Source organism: Nicotiana tabacum, chromosome 2, assembly GCF_000715075.1.
Source record: "Nicotiana tabacum cultivar K326 chromosome 2, ASM71507v2, whole genome shotgun sequence".
In the NCBI taxonomy this organism is placed as follows: domain Eukaryota; kingdom Viridiplantae; phylum Streptophyta; class Magnoliopsida; order Solanales; family Solanaceae; genus Nicotiana; species Nicotiana tabacum.
The window spans coordinates 30848982-30873004 of record NC_134081.1 but is presented as its reverse complement, the minus strand read 5'-3'; the positions used below and the strand labels follow the sequence as shown (position 1 = coordinate 30873004).

The 24023-nt window shown below is 38.3% G+C and overlaps 1 protein-coding gene across 1 annotated transcript; it reads right to left on the bottom strand.

Annotated features, from left to right (window-relative positions):
* Nucleotides 1–4307: 4307 nt before the first annotated feature.
* LOC107771319 (uncharacterized) lies at nucleotides 4308–5246 on the bottom strand. Its single transcript, XM_016590669.1, has one exon. It carries the CDS (start codon nucleotides 5244–5246, stop codon nucleotides 4308–4310), a length of 939 nt encoding a protein of 312 aa, XP_016446155.1.
* Nucleotides 5247–24023: the final 18777 nt, after the last annotated feature.

Sequence of the window (24023 nt, the reverse complement as noted above, 5' to 3'; positions counted from 1 at the left end):
ATCAAGGTAGATCCGAAGAAGATTGAGGCAGTGCAGAGTTGGTCCAGACCATCCTCAACTATGGAGATCCGGAGTTTCCTTGGTTTGGTAGGGTATTATCGCCGATTTGTAGAGGGTTTCTCTTCTATTGCTACATCTATGACCAAATTGACCCAGAAGGGTGCTCCATTCAGGTGGACCGAGGAATGTGAGGAGAGCTTCCAAAATCTCAAGACAACTTTGACTACAGCCCCAGTATTGGTATTACCTACGGGTTCAGGGTCTTATACTGTGGATTGTGATGCGTCGCGTATTGGTCTCGGCGCAGTGTTGATGCAAGACGGTAGGGTGATTGCCTACGCGTCCAGACAGTTAAAGGTACATGAGAAGAATTATCCGGTTCACTTTTCTGAGGGTGATTATCCAGTTAAAAATAGAAAAAATAACTCTAAGTCTCCTGGTTATCTTCGGAGGCGGTCTCTTTTCCATCGGTCTCCTCCCTACTCTCAGACCTACTCTTGCAACCAACATCATCATCGTCATCATCGGAAGCCAAGGCTTCAGCATCGGCTTCGAGCTCTTTAGCCCTTTTTATCTCTTCGGTGAGATCGAAACCTCGAGCATGGATCTCCTCGAGGGTCACCCTCCGAGATTGGCATTTGTCAAGTTCAGCAACCCAATGTGCTCGAGTTTTAGCAGTCTCGACTGCCTCTCTTTCCTGTACCTGAGCAGCTTCAGCATCAGCCCGATAGACGGCCATGAATGCATCCGCATTGGCCTTTGATTTTTCGGCGTCAGATTTGGCCTTGGCAAGTTCGGAGGCCAACCGAGTCTCGAGCTCCTCTATTTTTCTTACTTAAACCGAGCTCTTCTCCTTCATGGCTTTGAAGTTGGTTTTAGGCCGATAATAGTTGGGCTCGAGCAGATTCTTTTCCTGTGGCAAGACGGTCCATGTCATATTTCCATCCCAAGGTCTCTGCCCTTATCATATCGACCTCCTCATGAAGCTTCCCAATCACCTCAAGCTTCTGCTGCAGCTGTGAGATCGAAATATTAGCCACCGTTCCAGAATCGAGCCCATGGGTTTTTAAGATTATCATTACCTGCTCGGTCAGGTCGGTCTGGTCTTGATGAGCCTTGGCCAATTCTGCTCGGAGGTCCTTGATTTCTTCTTCCATTTGCCCGAAGAGGAGTCTAAGGGTATTCCTCTCCTCCGTGACCCGTCGGAGGTCGGCCTCATACCGACGCAGCACAGCTCGAGACCAAGAACATTCTTCTCGATGAACCATTGCGGCCTACGAAGAAAGAAGAAAAGAAGTTAGAAAAGAATAGCAAACATAAAAGTGGTATCAATATCCTCGACACCAGTAAACAAATCACGGAAGGGGTCCTCCCCTTCATGAGACCGGTCTACCTCGAGTGCCCCCAAAGCTTGGGCTTCCCGAATCGCCCCTTCCGAAAAAGCAGGGAGAGTGGGTGAGTCTCCGATTACTATTGCTCCAGGCGACTCGCTTGGGGCGTTATCCTCAGTTCGGAGAGCTTCAGGACCGGCCCCTTCATATATACCCACCGTTTGTTGACTTCGGTGGGAAGCATCCTCGATCTCTAATGATTCGGGGACTCTGCCCGAATCTTTCTCCGATATCCCCTCAGTTCGAGGCGGAGCTTCATAAACCACCATCGATCCAGCTGCCTTTGGGGAATCGATGGTTTTCTTCACTCGGGCCACTATTACGGACCCGTCGTCTTCTTCTTCTTTGTCTTCATCCCTCAGATGCCGAATATATTCTTCGGTCAGAGGGATAATTTTCCTCCTCGGCTTACGAGTCGTCCTTGTCTTGGGTTCTGGATCCTCGGAAATGGAGGCCCTTTTTCTCTTTTTGTCCTTCGTCGTTTTCGGAATCGGGGTCGAAGTCTCTTCCTCACAAAACGGGGGCCTCATGACCGCATCTTTGCCCAAGCCTACGTACAAGAAAATTGGTTAAGTATATAGAAAGCATTCTGTTCGAACCAACAAAGGCATGGGAAAGAGGCTTACCGTGATTTTTGGCCTCCCATCGGTCCTTTGACAAATCATGCCACGAGTGCTCGGCGTATATAGAGGTCGAAGCTAGGGCTTGTACCCATCTCTTAAGGTCGGGAACAACACCGGGCATCCAAGTAACCGCTATATCACTAAAAAAGATATCGGTGAGAAAGAAACGAAGGAGCAAAGCAATAAGATCTAACAGTCGAAATATACTTACGCTTCATGTTCCACTCCTCAGGGAATGGCATATGCTCGACCGGGATCAGATCAGAGGACTTCACTCGAACGAACCTGCCCATCAAACCCCGGTCCTTGTCCTCGTCTATGCTCGAGAAGAGCACTTTGTTAGCCCGGCGCTGGAGTTTTATTATCCCACCTCGATAGAGGCGGGGGCTGTACAGTCTAATAAGATGCTCGAGGGTGAAAGGAATCCCCTCGATCTTGTTTACAAAAAAGCGAATCAGAATAATGATCCGCCAAAAAGAAGGATGGATTTTGCTTAGGGTTATTTGATATTGGCGGCAAAAATCGATAACGACAGGGTCGAGGAGGCCCAATGTGAAAGGATAAGTATACACACTTAAAAACCCTTTCACATAAGTAGTAATATCTTCTTCGGGAGCCGGGATTATCACTTCTATTTTCTCCCAGTTACAATCTTTTTTCAGTTGCTCGAAGTGTCTCTTAGTTATCGAGCACATATACCTCGATACTGGTTCACATCGACCAGGAACCGGCGAGGCTTTATCGACCTTAAAATCAGAGGTAAGAACACACGCCCCAGGAACACACTCCTCAGGCCGTGGTTCCACCGGTGTTTTGACGGTGGCAGACTGTAAAGAAGAAACTTTTTCTTTGTGAGGAATAATTTTTGATGTTTTCGCCATTTTGGATTTAAAGATCGAAAAAGGAAGGAGATAACAATGATCTGATGTTTTAAAGAAAGATTTTGCAGTAAAAATCACAGAAGAAAGATTTTGCAGTAAAACATATATGATTTACATATTAACTTAGAAGATGCAAGAAAGAACTTTAGAAAATTTGGAGATTGGAGATGTAAAAGTGATAAATGGTAAAGAAAGGGGCTATTTACAGATTGAGCAATGTCGGTTCAGTATCAACAGTGGCCGACCATCGTCTGACACGCATTACATGCCTTGGTAAACTGAACCGACGGGACAGCTATCACGTACGTCATGATCGGGCTCGATTCAAACGTCAGTATATATCTAATCGTACCGTTGGAAAATCATGTCGTTTCTCGCTACATCCTTCCCGGAAAACGAGGGGACTATCTGTATACGGTCAAAACCGAGTTGGGCCTTCGAACGACTGGTCGAGATGAGAACATAATGGACCAAAGAGCGTCTTCATAATATCGGGATGAGATCCGAAGCCAGGTTACCGAGCTTCGAGTTTCAGGGACCGATCAATATCGAGCTCGAAGTCATTATCGAGCTCGAATCCAAAATCGAACTATGATGCGAAGCGACGTTATCGAGCTAAAGAGTCAAAGACCGACCAATACTGAGCCCGAATTAATACCGGGCCCCGAGTCAAAATCGAGCTCGAGTCAATATCGAGCTCGAGTCAAAATTGAGCTCGAGTCAATATCGAGCTCGGGTCAATATCGAGCTCATAGACAAGAGCCGTTACAGCCACACTAAGAAAGGGAATCTCGACGAAAATTAGGGAAAAATTGATTTATCATGGGTTCCGTACTAAGTATTTTTAATTATATCCAAAGTAGGATCCCTCCACTATAAGAAGGGTGGCTATTATTCCTGTAAAGGAGGAGCGATCAAGTCATTCATACACTGTAACTAAAATATTGTTGATACATTCCTATGTTAGAAGATTATCCTTTGGAGTTTCATACATCATTTTATCTTGCTTGTTCATAAATCATCATCTTTTCAACTTTGCTTATTTTTCATCATTTACGGTCAATATTTGATATTTTTATTTTCCTTTACGATTCATGTCAAGTTATACCATGTATCCTTAGAACTATATACGAATTCAACTTTATCCATTTTTCGGGTAAACAAGTAAATAACTTGTTATAATACATTAAATTACATGAATATTGTAAAAAAAATCCTTGCAATGTAAGCTACAAATGAGTGTTTTGAGGATTATGGTGGAGTAGTAAATACTCTTAGATCTTTAATTAAAGGTTTTGGATACCCCAATCCCAAAGTGGGAAACCAAACACCAAAACCAAAAAAAAAGAGTACTAGGACACATGATTCTACAACATGCATTTCTTGTCAGTTGATCAGAGTTTCTGTATAATCTAAAGCACGTAGTCGTTCTCTAGCAATGGTCTACTTGGAGCTTCCAATGGCAATGTCACCTCAGTGTTCCTTAAAAAGGGCTCAACAATTTCTGCTGAATCATACAACCTCTGTCTTTTTTCTAATAATCCAAACTTTTTTACAATAACAAATAATATTCCGAACAGAGCAAAAACTAGAAATACCAATGAAATAATCCATATTTCAGATTTGTTGTTTTGATGATCATTATTATCATGAGGAGTAGGAGGAAGACTTGGAGCCATTTCATCAGCAGCAGGAGAAGGACTTGGAGCAACTGACACCTCAGCAACTATAGCAAAATGGCCTTGTATTCTTGTCTCACAAATATTTCCATCTGTAACATCCCCAAATTCGACCAAATTATTCGAGTAGAAATAAACACATTTGGGCAAAGATCCCTCTGGTGCAGGCTGCACATATGGAAACTTGATAGTAATAGGATCTTCCATTGCTAAAATATCCAATTCCGGTAAATTTGTCGCATACAAATCAGAAGCATCATAAGCTAAGATTCCCAAAACTGGTACTAGATAAGTGTAACCAGGCAAAGAATAATAATATGAGGACCAATCACCAATGTTTTGGTAAACCAGAACAAGATCCTCTGCATAAGGCTCCTCAATGACCACAGTTGGGATAAAAAAATCATTATAGTAACCATAACCTCTCCATTTTAAGCTGTCTCTTCTAAGCATCAAAGCAGAAATTCTAATCCCACTCAAATTGGAAGGAACAGATCCATTATAAACAGTACCTGTTTTAGTTTCTGGCAATCTCAATGCCTTGAAAGCATATTCTTGAAGTAAAGAATCAAGTGACCTTTTTGCTGACGAGTCTGAAGTAACTGATTCAGATCCAATCACAACAACAATAAGAAACCATAGAATTATGTATTTACAACCAACTGAATGCATCTTTTTGAGAGAATGTTTGCGTAAATTTTGAATGGTTGGTTGATTTAGGTAAAATAGAAAAAAGGGACTAAAAAAGATGGAAACTGGAAGAGGATTTTAGAAGATGGGATACAATTGGGATGGAGAACTGGAGAAAGAATAAGTGGGTAACGACTAAATGACTAATTAAGGCAACAGCTGTTCATAAGTCAGCTCTTAATCTTGCTAGGGTGTGTGGATTCCCTTATTTGTTTATTACTTAATTAGATCGTTGTTTGGTTACCAAATGTGAAATCTGCGCACATTTCCCAGCACTATAAAAGTAAAATTAGTATTAATACTAGTAAGTTATTTGAATCATGTGAAAATAACCTTAAAATTTAAATTTTTTAGATAAAAAAATCGATGATCATTAGATATTAATTGAGAATTTGAATATGTAACCATTTCTCAAATCTCGTCGTGAATAACATGTTTGCTTTTTTCTACATTTGTAGCAACCCAACCTCTTGATTTTAGTATTTATATTTTGTTTTAATATTAAAGAATACTACACGTTGTGTTCTGTCTTGTTTGAGTATATTAGATCATATGTTTAAACAAAATTCTTATTACCACTTTATTTTTCATCTCAAATTCTCACTACCACATTGTGATATGTTATAATTATTTATTTTTATATTTTTTTTAAATATTTGCTTATAGTTATTGCATAATTCATTACTTGATATTATTATACTATTATGTGATCTTTTATTAGCTTACCAATTGACTTAATGTCTTGCTTATTACCCATTTAGTAATCATTGATAAATATAATTTTTTATTCTTAAAATTTAATGTATTTTACACTTTTATCCTCATACTCGGAACTATTTCATCATTTAAATCTATAAATATATTTTTTAGTATTATTTAATTATTTAATTTATTTAGTTTAAATTAGTTCAAAATATAAGTATCCTTATACTATCTCTATTTTTCTCTTTATACATTCTCTTTCTGTCACGATCCAAAATCCAACATCAAACTGTGATGACGCCTAGCTGAACTTTCTAAGCAAGCCAACTCACAATCACAAAACATAATCCAGATTCATTTAATTAACATAGTCATATCATAGAAGAAGACATGAATAATCTCAAAACAATAAAATATCTAATACAGTCAAAACATGGCCCGAACACAGCAAAAACGGTACAATCGGAACTAAGTGGCACAAGTTCACGAACAACTACGGAATAAATACAAGTTTGAATACATAACTGTCTGAAATAATAAAATAGAAAGGAAATGGTAAAAGGACAGGGACTCGGCCACTGCGAAATGAATCCATGCAGTGCAACTCACCCTAAGTCTCCGTGCGAGTGCCTAAGCTCAATAAGAGGCTCTGCTAGTACCCGCCTGAGGATCTGTACAAAAAGATGTGTAGAATCGTAGTATGAGTACACCGCAATCAACGCTCAGTAAGTATCAAGTCTAACCACGAATAAGTAGTGGTGAGGCTAAATGCATAAGGATACTCACAACACGGATATAAATAATAGGGCTAGAACTAAAATAATAAGTAATCCCATGAATAATAATTATCAAGATATCAACAGTCGAAAGGTATAAAGCTTGCTCTTCTAGTACAAGAATAATCATAATGCTGCTCAGATATAACATTTAAAGATGGCATGCTTCACTAAACAAAATATATATATATATATATATATATATATATATATATATATATATATATATATATATATATATATATATATATATGTGTGTGTGTGTGTGTGTGTGTGTGTGTGTGTTAGCATATACAGGTGACATGCAATAGTTAGCATTTAAATGAGTGCTTCTAAATGAATCAAGGATATCTATGCATGCTCAAAACTCTATCTGATCCATGTACCACGATACACAATCCATGTATCACCATAACCCGATATAAAATCTATATCGATTCGATACACAATCCATGTATCAACCACGCTCATAGGGCCTAAAGTAATATGGGTAATCACCTGACTCCAAAGGAACGTATCCTAACCCAAGCGCAAAAAGGAGCCTAATAGCTCACATAATCAAATATCCGTTCATCATGTTTGGTGTACTATAATTGTATTTCATCTTCTCGATCTTACCTTTTATGTCACAATCTCAGTCCAAAACAAGTATCTAATATATAGTACGTATGCATATGTACAAGAATTATAGATACAAGATGCACAAGGACTTAATATTAATCATACGGATATGTGCTCATAGAATTTCTCTATGACCACGAACGATTCAAACAATTCAACATATCAAGAATAAGCTCCCATGCCTTTATAATTATAAATGATCATAAACCTAGGCATGATCTCTAGCATAAATAAGAGAGCAACATAGTCATATAAGCCAAATAAATCATGAACCAAGATGAGCACATAATCAAAACAAGGCATAAAGTATCTCAAATCCTAGGGATTTCTCTCTTAACAATATTAGCCAACAGACTTACCTCCACCCAGTAGCTATAAATTACCAAAAAAATCCAAATCATCACAAATCCAACTTCAAATGACTCGATTCTAGTCAAATACAACCCAATAACGTCAAACAAAGCCATATAAATTAATTCCAAATAGATAAGTTTAAATCTTTAGTCAAATACACAAAGTCAACTAAAAAGTCAACCCCACCCGCTTCCTGGAATCCGATAAAACTCACAAATCAATGCTACCCATTAGAATATGAGTTCAAATATACAAGTTTCATCCAAAACAGACTCCAAATCTGTCACCACCCGGAATTCCCCACCTCGGGACCGCGATGGCGCCTAACCTACACTTGCTAGGCAAGCCAACATTAGAACACAATAATCATTTTTAAACCGATTCAAAAGCAATTATACAAGAAATAAAGCTATATAGTTTTAAAAGCAGATATAATAACTTCAAACACGGACTAATCATAACCCCAAAATATGGTGTCACAAGTACACGAGCATTCTAACAGTGTTACAACTAAAGTCCGAATGAAAGTACAACTGTTTGAAATAAAAAATAAACAGTAGAACTAGATAGAGAAGGGGACTTTAGGGCTGCGGACGCCGTGCGGCTATGCCTCAAGTCTCCGTGACCAACTAATCCGAGCAAGCCTCCACTAACTGATGTTGGGACCAACTCTAGAATCTGCACAAGAAGTGCAGAAGTGTAGCATGATTATAACTGACCTCATGTACTCTGTAAGTGTCGAACCTGATCTCGACCAGATAGTGACAAGGCTATAACAAGGCACTAACTAAAACCTGTACAAATATAATAAAATAACAACAAAATAGAGAAAACAAGTATAACATGGAAATTGAAAAAAACATACGTAAAAAAGGTCCCAGAATGATATCAAACCTCAACCTCCACAATACAACACGAATATGGACAATAACAACTCAAAACAGTTCAATACGTCCTCTCCATTGCGGTGCGCAACCCGATCCATAAATATATAAACAAATAAGGTCTTATTCATTGCAGCGCACAACCCGATCCACAAATATATAAATAGCATATTTTTTCTATTGCGGTGCACAACCCGATCTAAAATATAAATATACAAATATCGTTGCGGCGTGCAACCCGATCCCAAATAATAATAACAACATCCATTGCGACGTGCTACCCGATCCCACACAATAATATCAATAACCGTTACGGTGCGCAACCTGATCCCAAACAATATTAAATACATGTATAAGCTGCAACCAACTACGGCGTATCGCAAAATAAAACACGATAAGGGAAATTGCATAATTAAAGTCATAAAGCGTATAAAAGTAGCTATCTAACAACACACTAAAATACAAAGCAAGTAAAGACAGTCAATAGATAAAGATACGGGTACATGGTAACATTTAGTAATTAAGACATGTAATGAATAAATGCATGAATTTAACAAGTAATTATAATTAAGAATTAAAGAATTTAACAACTAATAGCATGGATTAAATAAAGGCATGAAATGATTTAAAGCAATAGATAAATATCCCAACACGCATGTTTAACCTGTGACTACGTATATATACTCGTCACCTTGCATATACGGCATCCCCACACATAAGTCAAGTAGCAAACAAACCAATCAGGTCTTAATTTTCTCAAATCAAGGTTAACCACGACACTTACCTCTTTCCGCAACCAAATCAACATTCAATTACGGTCTTTCCTTTAGAATTAGCCTCCAAACCAATCAAATCTAGCCAAATATAGTTCAAATAGTTCAAAAGAAGCTTTAGAAACTACCCACAAGTAAAAAAGATTCGATCTTTAATGAAATTGGAAAAAATCAATAAAAGTTAACCCTGGACCCGCTTGATCAAAACCCAAGATTCGGACTAAAACCCGATTATTCATTCACTCCCGAGCCCGGTTATGTGATTTGTTTCCAAAACCGACCTCAATTTGAGGTCTAAATCTCAATTTACAAAATTCTCAATTTTTACCCAAATCCCTAATTTCTACCATGAAAACCCTAGATTTGATGTTAAAAACTCATAAAAAGTACTGGAGAATTGAAAGAAATTGGATTAAAGTTGCTTACCAATGATTTTGGGAAGAAAAGCTCTCAAGAAAATCGCCTCTAGAGTATTTAGGGTTGAGAAATGTTGTAAAATGAGCTAAGTCCCGATTTTTTCATCTTTTACCCAGCTGCAGGTGTCGCATTTGCGAACTTTTATTCGTAAATGTGACGCACTGATCGCAAATGCGATCAGTGAATCAAACAATCAGTGGTCACAAATGCGACCAAAATCTCGCAAATGTGAACAACTCCCCTTCGCAGATGCAAGCTTAGCTTTGCAAATGTGAAGCTACTCCAACTCTACACCTCATCGGAAATGCGATGCTTTTGTCGCAAAAGCGAGAACCGTGAAATTCGCAAAAGCGACGTACTTTTTGCAAATGCGAAGACCCAGCTCCCAGTCCATGCTCGAAAATGCGATCCATTGGGCAAAATAAAGGCTCACTAATGCGAGCCAGACCTTGCATTTGCTAGATCTGCAACAGACACCACTAATTGAATTTGCACCAGCTATCTTCAAACTATCCAAACTCATCCGTAACGCACCTGAAAATCACTTGAGCCCTTCGGGCTCCAAACCAAACATACACACAAGTGTAGTAACATTGTATAAACTTGCTCGCTACATCAAATAACAAGAATTGATCATCAAAACTCAAGATTTCAACTTGAAAACTCATTTTTCACAATCTTTCACAAAATGCACTAAAACACGCTCGGTTCACCCCGGACCCCAACCAAAAGTGTGTACAAGTCCAAAAATATCATACGAACATATCGAAATTGTCAACACATCAATCTGAGGTCGTTTACCAAGAATATTGACCGTGGTCAACTCAATGTCATTTTAATCCAAAAATTACTTTTTCTTCAAATTACGTATAAAAAAAAATCAGAAAACAACACGGACCACGAAAGCAAATCAAAACACATAAAATTGTCACGACCCAAAATCCATAAAGGTCGCGATGGCGCCGGACACCGTTGTCAGACAAGACAACAATAAATACTAAATAAATTCTTATTTTAATATTTTTGAAGTCATAGTTGTTCCCCTCAATTAAATAGCAGAAGATGAAGTTTACAATATACGTAATAATATCTTTAAAAATTTTCAATACAGTGCGACCCATAATCATCCCAAAATCCGGTGTCACAAGTGCATGAGCATTTACTAGGGATTTAAAAATAAAATACAACATCTGTCCAGAATATAAATTAGACAGGAAAATATAATATCTCTGAAGGAGACTCTGTTGGCTGTGGATCGTAATACAGAATGCAGCTTACCTATGTCCCCACAATTATTAACCACACCTCTGCGCCCACAAGGCCTCTAGACAAATATGTACCTGCACAATAAAATATGCAGCATGAGTACGAAAATAATGTGTACCCAGTAAGTATCAAGCCTAATCTCGAAAAGGTAGAGACGAGATGTCCGACTTTGACACTTACTACGGGTCAATAATATTAAATAATCATGAAAATAGAAATATTTATATCAACGTGATTCACAGAGTTAACAATAATTTTATTGAACTAGCAGAAGTAATTAAATTCCTTTAATTCCAATAAATTTTCAGTTTATCAATTAGCCTCATTTACAGGAATAACAATAATTCCTTAACAAGCAAAGATAATTAAATTCTTTAAATTCCAATAATTTTCAAATTTCAATTAGCTTCACAAACTGAAATAAACTATCAAAGTATTGTGTAATTATTATTATTAAGTACGATTTCTGCCGAGGTCGTTCGGCCCGATCCAGAGTGTCATGTACACTGCCGAGGGACGTGCTGCACGATCCATAGATGCATCTATCCTGCCGAGGCGTTCGGCCCGCTCCACAAGAAAGGAAAACATTTTCTTATGTACCTCCGAAATGAGAGTATGTTTATTATAAGATAAATTCGAGAGGATGAACAATTTCTTTTAGCAATTAATTAATTTAAATAGAAAATTTAACATGTGAGATTTCCATATTTTAATATTTTTATCTAATAATTCACAACATATATATAAATATACCAAATAATTTAATTAAGTAAAGGCTACAATTTACACAAGTAATTCATACTTTTGAGTCCTAAACTACCTAGACTTTAGCATTAATAGTAGGTACGCACGAACTCTCGTCACCTCGTGCATACGTAGCCCCCACAATTAGCAATAATTAATTAATTTAATCACCTATGGGGTAATTTCCCCCTCACAAGATTAGACAAGAGACTTACCTTGTCTCAAAGTCCACTTTCCGATTACCGCGTCACATAAAATTCTCGATTCGACGCCGAAAAATCCGAAGCTATCCAAATATTATACAAAATAATAAATATAAGTTCAATAATTTGAAATTCATCTATTAAATAAATTACTCTATCCAAAATGGTAAAATTCCAAAAATTCATCCCGGGCCCACGTGCCCCGATTTCGGAAATTTTCGGAGGGAATCGTTACCAATAATCTCAAGAACTCAAATATACCATTTCCATCCAATCCCATAGTAATTTTTGTGGTTAAAATCTAAGAATACCAATTTCTAGGTTTTTTTTCAAAACCCCAAATTTCTACTAATTTCCATGAATTTTCACCCCTAAATTCGTATATAAACCAAGTATTTAACTTGCAATAGGTAGGAATCACTTACCTTGACATAAATAATGAAAATAGAGCTCCCAAATCGCTCCTAGGTCGGCTCCCATGGAGGAAATGAGATGAAATAAGCCAAACCCTTTTTTTAAAACTTATACACTGCCCAGGCGAACCTTCATCGCGTTCGCGAGCCTTCCATCGCGTTCCCGATGAACAAAATTCTGATAAGCCATTTTCAAACTCTTCTCAGACAGCCTCTTGTATAATGGTCATAACATTTTGTATAAAACTCCAACTCATAAATGGTTTGATTTTCTGGAAACTAGACATAAGGGCTATAACTTTTATATGTTGATCATCTCCTAATTCTTTATAGATTTTGATATATAAGCTGTCAAAATCAGCCCTGTGAAATATAAATTTCTTCATCTTCCCGGATAGCCTGTAGTGTACCAGCCATAACTTTTAGTACACAAATCTAAATGCTAAATGGTTTACCTTTATGAAAACTAGACACAAAGGGCTACAATTTTTATTTTTGGATCATTTCCAAATTTCTTATAGATTGTGAGATATAAGCCTCCGAAGTCAGACCTGCGAAACATAGATTTTCTTCTTCGCGAACGCGAGAATCTCTTCGTGAACGCGAAGAACAAAATCCAAGAAGCCAAATCCTTCTTCGCGAACGCGAGAGGATCCTCGCGAACGCGAAGAACTACACCAGACACCAGCATCAGCTATTGCAAAACAACCCGAAATGATCCAAAACTACCCCGAAACACACCCGAGGCCCCTGGGACCCCGTCCAATCATACCAACCAGTCCCATAATATAACACAAACTTGCTCGAGGCCTCAAATCACATCAAACAACATCAAAATCATGAATCGCACCCCAATTCAAGCTTAATGAACTTTAGAACTTTAAACTTCTACATTCGATTCCGGAACCTATCAAATCACGTCCGATTGACCTCAAATTTTGCACACAAGTCACATTCGACATTACGGACCTACTTCAACTTCCGTAATCGTAATCTGAACCTGATATTAAAAAGTCCATTTCCGGTCAAACTTCTCAAAAACCTTCAAATTTCTAGCTTTAGCCAAATGACTCCAAAATGACCTACGGACCTCCGAATTCACTTCCGGACATGCTTCCAATTTCAGAATCATCATACGGAGCTATTCCCATACTCGGAATCCCAAACGGACATCGATAACCTTGAAATGCACTTCAACCCAAATTTATGGAATTCTTCCAAAATGCTAACTTCCACAATAGGTGCCGAAATACTCACGGGTTATCCAAAATCCGATACAGACAGACGCCCAAGTCTGAAATCATCATACGAACCTGTTAGAACCTTCAAATCCCGATTCTGATATTGTTTACTCAAAAATCCAACTTTAGTCAATTCTTCCAACTTAAAGCTTCTGAAATGAGAATTTTCTTTCCAAATCAACTCTGAACTTCCGAAATTTCAATTCCGACCATGCGTGAAAGTCATAATACCTGAAGTGAAACTACTCGTGGCCTCAAACTGTTGAACGACGTGGTAGGTCTCAAAATGACCGGTCGGGTTGTTACAAAAATAAAGCTAATAGAGGTCTCGGAACACGAAAATAAAGGCTAGTACTCAAAATAACCTATCGGGTCATCACATTCTCTACCTCTAAAAGAAATATTCGTCCTCGAATAGACATAGAAAAGTACTTGGACTGGTAAATAGGTTGGGGTATATACTCCGCATATTGGACTCGGACTCCCACATAGATGCCTCGATTGGCTGACCTTTCCATTGCACTTTAACAGAAGGAAAACTTTTAGATCTCAGCTTTCGAAACTGTCGGGTTAGAATAGCCACTGGCTCCTCCTCATAGGCCAAAATTTCAAAACCGCATCATGCCCTTCATAGGCGACACTCGGAGAATAACCTTCTCACCCACCATATAAGCTACATCTCGAACCTTCCTGTCTGCATAACTCTTTTGCCTGGACTGAGCTGTACGAAATCGTTCCTGAATCACCTTAACCTTTTCCATAGCATCACACAACAAATCAGTGCCCAACAACCTAGCCTCTTCCGGATCAAATCAACCAATCAATGAACGACATCGCCTCTCATATAAGGCCTCATACGTCGCCATCTGAATGCTCGACTGGTTGTTGTTGTTGTAGGTGAACTTTGCGAGCGGTAGAAACTGATCCCATGAACCTCCTAAATCCATGGCACAAGCGCGTAACATGTCCTCCAAGATCTGTATGGTGCGCTCGGACTGTCTGTCTGTCTCAGGATGAAATGTTATGCTCAGCTCGACCCGCGTTCCCAACTCACGCTGCACGGTTCTCCAAAAATACGATATAAAATGCGTTCCTTGGTCAGAGATGATAGAAATGGGAACGCCGTGGAGGCGGATAATCTCCTGGATGTAAATCTGAGCCAATCGCTCTGAAGTATAGGAAGTCGCCACCTGAATGAAGTGTGCAGACTCAGTAAATTGGTCCACAATAAACCAGACTACATCATATTTCTTCAAGGTTTGTGGTAAGCCTGCCACAAAATCCATAATGATGTGCTCCCACTTGCACTCTGGTATCTCCATCTCTGAGTCAATCCACCCGATTTTTGATGCTCATACTTCACCTGTTGACAATTCAAACACCGAGATACATAAGTAACAATATATTTCTTCATTATTCGCCACCAATAGTGTTGATTCAAGTCACGGTACATCTTCGTAACACCTAGGTGAATAGAATAGCGCGAACTATGAGCCTCCTCAAGGAACAATCTGTCAACCCATCAACATTCGGAACACAAATCCTTCCCTGAAGCCGCATAACACCATCATCAACAATCACAAAATCCTTAGCACCACCCCGATGCATCGTATCCTTCAACACCAACAAGTGAGGATCATCAAACTAGTGAGCCTTGATACGCTTCAACAATGATTATTGTGCTACAACACAAGAAAAAACACGGATGGGCTCTGAAACATCCAATATCACAAACTGATTGGCCAAAGCCTGAACATACATGGCTAGTGGCCTCTCTGCTATCGGTAAATATGACAAACTACCCATGCTCTCAGCCTTTCTACTCAATGCATTAGCCACTACATTAGGCTTCTCCGGATGATGTAATATGGTGATATCAAAGTCTTTTAGCAACTCTAACCATCTCCGTTGCTGAAAATTAAGGTCCTTCTGCTTGAACAGGTGCTGGAGACTCCGATGGTCGGTATAGACCTCACAATGAACGCTGTATAGATAGTGCCTCCAAATCTTCAGCGTGTGAACAATGGTTGCCAACTCTAAGTTATGAACATGGTAATTATTCTCATAAACCTTCAACTGTTGAGATGCGTAGGCAATTACCCTACCATCCTGCATCAATACCGCGCTAAGCCCAATACATGATGCATCACAATACACGGTGTAAGATCCCAAACCTATAGGCAACACCAATACTGGGGTTGTAGTCAAAGTAGTCTTGAGCTTCTGAATGCTCAACTCACACTCATCGGACCATCTGAATAGAGCACCATTTTGGGTCAACTTGTTCAATGGGGTTGAAATAGATGAAAACCCCTTCACCAAACCTGCGATAATAACCCGCCAAACCCAAGAAGCTCCGAAACTCTGTAGGTTAAGTAGGTCTAGGCTAGTTCTGAACTGCCTCAATCTTCTTATGATCCACTTTAATGCCCTCGAAAGATACAACATGGCCCAAAAATGCAACCAAGTCCAAGCAGAACTCACACTTTGAAAACTTGGCATATAACTGACGATCCCTCAGTGTCTGTAGTACAATTCGCAGATGCTGCTCATGCTCCCCTCGACTGCGGAAGTAGACCAAATATCATCAATGAAGATGATTATAAAAGAATCCAAATAGGGCTTGAACACCCGGTTCATCAAATTCATAAATATTGCTGGGGCATTAGTCAAGCCAAATGACATCACTAAGAACTCATAGTGACCATACCGAGTCCGAAAAACTGTCTTAGGGACATCTGATGCCCTAATCTTCAACTGATTGTAGCCAGATCTCAAATCAATCTTGGAAAACACCTTGGCGCCCTGAATCTGATCAAATAAGTCATCAATCCTCGGCAACATATACTTGTTCTTGATAGTGACTTTGTTCAACTGCCGATAATCTATACACATCCTCATCGTTCCATCCTTCTTCTTCACAAACACCATCGGTGCACCCTAAGGTGAGACACTAGGTCTAATGAATCCCTCATCAAGCAGATCCTGTAACTTCTTCAATTCTTTCAACTCAACTGGGACCATACGATGGTGCGGTAGAAATAGGCTGAATGCTCGGAACCAAGTCAATCCAGAAATCAATATCTCTATTGGGTGGCATCCCCGATAAATTTGTAGGAAACATCTCTAGAAACTTATGCACAACTAGTACTAAATCCATTGAAGGAACCATTGCACTATGATCACAGACATAGGCCAAATATGCCAGACACCACTTCTTGGCCATAAGCCGAGCCTTCAATCGAGGCAACCCCGGCATGGCTAATGTCACAGTCTTGGCGTGACAGTCCAAGATAGCGTGATGAGGTGACAACCAATCTATGCCTAAGATCACGTCAAAATCCACCATATCAAGAAGTAGAAGTCCACTCTAGTCTCGTAGCTCCCGATAAAAATCACACACGAGCGATAAACACGATCTACCAAAATAGAATCTCCCACATGCATGGACATATAAAAAGGAACACTCAAAGAATCACGAAGCATAACCAGATATGAAGCAAACTAGGATGACACGTATGAATAAGTAGAGCCCGGATCAAATAAAACTGAGGCATCTCTATGGAGAACCAGAACAATACTTGTGATGACCGCATCAGATGTCTCTACCTCACGTCTGGCCGGGAATACATAAAAACGGTGTTGAGCCCCACCAGTCTGACCTCCGCCCCTCGGACGACCTCTAGCTAGCTGGCCTCTACCTCTAACGGCCTGACCACCATCTCTAGCTGCCTGACCCCGACCTCTAGCTAGCTGAGTAAGCGGTAGAGCAACCAGTACCGAAACCATGGCATGAGAAACCTGCTGAAGCATACTACTCTGAAGTGTAGGACAATCCTCCTGATATGACCCCGTATATCCAGACTCAAAGCACTCTCTCGGCTGCTGCGGGTGCTGAATCTGAGACTAACCCTGACGGTCCGGATAACTACTGTGATAGCTCTGAATCGGTGGTGCACTGATGGGAGCTGAAGGTGCACTGTAGGTTAGCTGCTAAGGCCGAGACCCATAAGAACCACGACTGCTCGATGCATCGTGGGATGCTTAAAGTGCTGACTAAATTGGCATGTGAGGGAGGCCTCTACCAAATGAACCCCTTCCTCCAGACGAGGCACCACTGAAACCACCAAAATGACGAGGCATCTTCTCAGATACTGCCTCCCTACCCTGGCAACAAATCATCTCGATCCGTCTAGCAATCTCTACCACCCCCTGGAAAGAAATATCATCCCTAGTCTCCTTTGCCATCTGTAGCCTAATACCAAAAGTAAGGACAACAATAAATCTCCTCACCCTCTCTTTCTCAGTAAGGAGCAAGAGAACTACATGGCGAGATAAATCTACGTATCGAGTCTCGTACTGGGTAACAATCATGCTACCCTACTGGAGGCGCTCAAACTGCCTGCGGTACTCCTCTTTCAGAGTAAAATGAATGAACTTCTCCAAGAATAGATGTGAAAACTGATCTCAAGTGAGTGGAGGCAGTCCTACTGGTCTGGCTCGATCATAGTGCTGCCACCACCTCTTGGCGGAGCCGTGCATCTGAAATACCGTGAAGTCCACTCCATTGGATTTCAATATACCTATGTTGCGCAACATCTCGTGGCAATGGTTAATGAAATCATGTAGGTCCTCAAAAAGTTTACCACCAAATCGAATAGGAAATAGCTTAGTGAACTTATCCAATCTCTTCAACCCCTAAGAAGACATCGTAGGCCTCTCCCTGATCTGTGTAGCAATAATAGGTTGAACTACCCCAACTGGCAGAACTGCCGGAGTCTGATACATGGGAACCATCTGCTTCAGAGTATGGATAGCGGGAGTCTAGACTCTTCCCTTAGCCTGAGAGATAACTGGTGCCACAGAAAAATGCACCGGCCTGGGCCATACTCTCCATAAGGCCCACCACACGGACTAAAGCATCTTGAAGTACCGGCTTGGCAATGAACCCCTCTGGGACCTGAGCTGGTCCAACGGGCACGGCTAAAGTAGGGATCTCCTCCTCCTGCTCGATTTGAGGCTTTGCAATAGGTGCTCATGCTCGGTTGTGGATGTTGTGCGTGTTCTTGTTATCTGCGAGAGAACAAGAATCGAATGGTTCAAACTTGTCACGATCCCAATCTCCCATAGCAGGATGTCGTGATGGTATCTAGTCTCTAAGACTAGGTAAGCCTAACATACATGGACAAATAACGGAAATAATAATAGAACTTCATATTCAAACCAACTTGTTATCATAAAAGAACTCCATAATACAGCTGATAATAACTCCTAAAATCTAGTGAGATTGAGTCATAAGCTCTACACGAATACACGGAAACATCCCTAATACATCATTGTCTAAGTAAAGAGTAAGCAGTAGAAAAGAAACAAGGACAGAGGGTGACTCCGAGGCCTGTGGACGCCAAGCAGGTATATATTAAAGTCTCCGAGAGGTATAGCCAGTTCACTGATGCCTAGTGTGATATGAGGTACCTGGATCTACGCAAAACGATGTGCAGAAGTATAGTATGAGTACATCATAACGGTACCCAGTAAGTATCAAGTCCAACCTCGGTAGAGTAGTGACGAGGCCAGGTCAAGACACCTACTAGGATAAGAAAAATAAGCTGAAAAAGTATAGTACTGTCTAATAAGGGAAACGAGGAAAGATGAGGCAATAAAGAAATACAACAGGATAAGCTGCGACTGAATTTAGGGCAATAAGGACAACAAATGTTCATAAGTCAGCTATTAATCTTGCTAGGATGTGTGGATTCCCTTATTTGTTTATTACTTATTAGATTGTTGTTTGGTTACCAAATGTGCTATCTGTGCACATTTCCCATAAAAGTAAAATTAGTATTAATACTCGCAAGTTATTTGAATCATGTGCAAATAATCACTACTAAAACTTCAGCAAAAACCGACCAAGGTCGACCGATCAACTTTGGTCGGTCAAAAAACCGACCAAAGTTGGTCGGTTTTTCAAAGTATTTTATTTTTTTAATTTTTTTTTACGAAACCGACCAACTTTGGTAGGTTTTCTTTGGCGCAAAAATGCGAAAAACTATTTTTGAGTCCCACGAAATTTATTTTTCAAGAAACCGACCAACGTTGGCCGGTTTTTCAATTAAAATAAATAAAAATTAATATTTAAAAAAAGACCAAAATTGGTCGATTAATTTGGCCGGTCATTTTAAAAAACCGACCAACTTTGGTCGGTAATTTTATTTTTTAATAAAACCGACCAACTTTGGTCGGTTATTTTCGTGCGAAAATATAATTAAAGAGTATAAATCAAATAAAAGACAGTCTTAAAATAAAATGCACCAATGGTCTAGTAGTAGAATAGTATCCTACCACAGTATAGACCCCGGTTCGATTCCCAGATGGTGAATCTTTTGATTACATAATTAAAAAAATCGACCAACTTTGGTCGGTTTTTTTTGCAATATTTTTTTTTTTAATTTAATTGACCGACCAAAGTTGGTCAGTAATTTCCGACTAACTTTGGTCGGTATACCTTTTTGACCTCTAAAATACCGTCCACACGTAAATGATTGTGTTTTGGACGGTTATTGGCCATTACCGGCCAAAGTTGGTCGATTTTTACCGGATTTCTAGTAGTGAATCTTAAAATTTAAATCTTCTAGATAAAAATTATCGATAATTATTAGATATTAATTAAGAAGTTGAACATGTTTCTCAAATCTCGTAGTGAATAACATGTTTGCTTTTTTCTATATTTGTAGCAACCCAACCTCTTGATTTTAGTATTTATATTTTGTTTCAATATTAAAGAATACTACACATTGTGTTCTGTCTTGTTTGAGCATATTAGATCATATGTATCCTTATACTATCTCTATTTTTCTCTTTATACATTCTCTTTCTGTCACGATCCAAAATCCAACTTCAGCCCGTGATGACGCCTAGTCGTACTTGTTAAGCAAGCCAACTCACAATCACAAAAGATGGAACTACTTGTAGTCATATTCGAGTGTACTTAATGCTCTTAATTGCTCTAGGAATATTTAATTAGATAATCTTGTTAGTTTTCGAGAGAAGCTAACATAGTATTATTATCCGAGGCTAATTAACATAAGCTTGCTCTTATTTGTAAAATCGTAAAATACATTGGATCATTATTGAGAGTGATTTCCCTTATATCTATTCTTGTATCCAGTGATAATTTTACATGCTTTTTATGCTAGTTTATATTTTCGCATTAGTTTAATTTTTTTCAGAACTCTTATCAGTGTTTGGCTTAACATAAAAAAGTGATAATTCTCTTACTTGTCCAATAGCCTCATATTATTTTTCGTAGATTCGATCCCGACTCATAATTGGGTTAATTATATTGCTCACGGCAGTATACACTTACTCTTGAGGAATGGATTTGGACGTTATCAATATTCCCATTCCTCAATTTGCTTTTTCTATATAGTAGTAAAGTAAAATAGAAGTAGCCAAAAAAGTGACAGGCTTACCACATACGTAATCTCGATTTCTCTTTGATATTGTACGCTTCTCTTAATTTTTAAATATGTTATTTTTAATATCTCGTACATTATTTTTAAAACGTTAAGTAAGATTTGCATTGTATTAGAATGTCTCTATTTGGAAGTACAATATAGATATAACTATCGTCCTTACTCGGATCGCAGGGAGCATGGGATGTTGTGCATGATTCAGAAGTTCATCAATTTGTATCTACAACTTCTTGAATTTTCGAGGTTGTGTCAATGCTGGACATGCTGAAATTATGGATTTACATTTTGATCTCGCCTGATTGGATTAACATTTTGATGGCTCGGGTATAATTTAATATGATGACCATGAAATTGTACTTTCTTGTAACTACTCAAATGAAGATTTTACATAGCTTGGAGTGCTTTTAGAAGGCAAATAAATTTAATTGCTAGCAAAGTTTTGCTGTTCAAAAGACACAAATATTAAAAAAATAACGTTTAGCATCACTAAATTTTTTGAAAACATATTAATTTGATGTTTGACTCAAATATCAAAAAGATATAAATGGGAAAAGAAAAAAAAAAGAAGAAAAAAAAAAAGAGAAAAATACCTTGGTGCCGTGCTGCTAAAAACCAACGAAACCAATTTAATTTCAATAGTAATGGAGTAGGTTTGAGTATTACTTTTAGTTCTTTCCATCTGAAACAACCTCAAGGCCGAAGGTCAAAATTTTTAAGTATATAATATCAAACATATATTTTATACATATAAATTATTTTATACATATAAACTGATTCGATAACTTTGAATTATTTTATAAAATAAAAGATTTATCCTAATTATTCGATACGATTATAAATTTATATAAAAACTTGAAACTTTATTTGAAAAGAAATTTAAGTTTTTCCGATTCATCAGTTCCATTGCTGAACCATTGATGCCCTTAATTGTGGCAGTAATTTTCAGACTACTTTTAGCATTTCTGCAATTTTTTATTATTTCTTGTTTCCAAAATTAAGCAAGTTCAAATTTGTCTCACCGCCTAGAGCATGAGAGGACGTGTTAAACAGCAAAATAAGTATTTAGAATGGTAAAGTAAAATATTCTTCTTTATCAAAAATCATTTCAATAGAGATATCTTCTTTTGTCGATCACAGCTCTCACTCTCAAAAAAAAATTATAAATGAATGATTACTCTACTTCTTAATTAGAAATATGATAAGAGAAGTGCAAAAGAATTGAACGCAAGATCCAAGGTTTATCAGTTGTCCACTCTGCTTTTAAGATTGGCCGAGTCTTTAGTGTACTTCAGCAGAGCGTGTATGAGTGCAATGTTGGACTACTCCTACCATTCTGGCCACACCTGCTAAATTGGTCTGATCCTCCCCCGAAGAGCAAGAGTTATCGATAGACATTACGTACTTGAGCAGAAGTTGAAAAAGTTCTAAAGTATTTAAATTCGGACGTTCACTTTTCACTTGGAACAAAATGGAAGATCTGTGAGTGCAAATCATTATTTCACTTGAAATCCTCTTTTAACTAGGGGTAAACGTCCGTCGGTTAGTATGAAAGTGCGGTTCGGTTTATCGATTTTCGGTTTTGTAATATTAATAACCAAACCAAACCAAACCAAAGTACTTACGGTTCGGTGCAATTTTTTCAAGGTTCGGTTTAGTTATTTCCGATTTAATTTTTCCGTTATTAACGGTACAAGATTTTTATGTGTTGACTCACGTAACCTCCGAGCTGAATAAAGACCAACAACAGTAGCATAACCATTAAACTTAATCCATTAAACTTAGCAGATCGAACAACACTGTGACCCCAAATGCTGGAGAAGTTCGAAAGCATGATATTGCAGAAGGGTCACCACAGCCCAAATGAATGATTTGCTTCCTCTCATTCTCATCTTTAAGATTTTCCATTATTGTTTCAAGAAGTGATCGAATTGAAAGCAATGATTTTTTTTTTAAATCTCCATTGTTGAAACCAAAACTTCGATCTTTCGATTTAACCGAAAATCGAAACACCAAAACCCGTTAACCGCACCGAATACCGAAATTTAATAATTTATAAATCGCACACCGACCGAATAACCGATTAAATCGACACCGAAAAATCAAAATTTATGATTTGACCGGTTTTTTCGGTTCGGCCGGTATTATGTACACCCTTACTTTTAACAGGTTCTTTATATTTCACTCTTATTTCAAAATTGAAGTTTAATATTTGTAAATACACTTGGGTGATACTTTCCCATCTTGATGTTTTATTGAGGCAATAATTAGTCAAGGTTACATACTACATAACTGAATTTTAGAGTCAACATATGTGCTAAATAAAACATAGGTGCTAAAACCTATTGTCCCTGATTTTTGAGTACAGGGACAAATGATTCTATATTATGCATTTCTTATCACTTCGCACAATAGTTTTTTCGGAAAAGGGCCAAAAATGCCTTTGAACTATCTGAAATAGCGTATCTAGGATTTATAGACGATGGATGCACTAATACAACTTTGAAATCATTATTAGGGATGTCAATAATTTTTTGAAGACCGAATAATAGAATGTTACCAAAACTGATTTAGTTTATTTTTAATAAGTGGATTCCAATATAACTTTATAACTGCAGCAAATAATCAGAAAAAAATTAATTTTATAAAAAGAAATTGAAAAGACATTGGAACGAACCAAATGAATTTGTAAGCATAAAATATATTTTATGTATCAAGTTTGAAAAAAATATCGAGGCATTAAAATCTCTTAACATGAGCCTTGGACGGCCTTGGGGTAGATTCAAATGAAAACGATTACATTTAACATCCAAACCTACTTTACTACTATTGAAACTAAATTGGTTCTGATAACTTTCAGCAACAAGCCATCAATGATATTTTCACAGTGCAC

Bases quoted from the DNA above. Each gene is read 5' to 3' on its own strand.
- LOC107771319 (XM_016590669.1), bottom strand. From the start codon at position 5,246: ATGCATTCAGTTGGTTGTAAATACATAATTCTATGGTTTCTTATTGTT.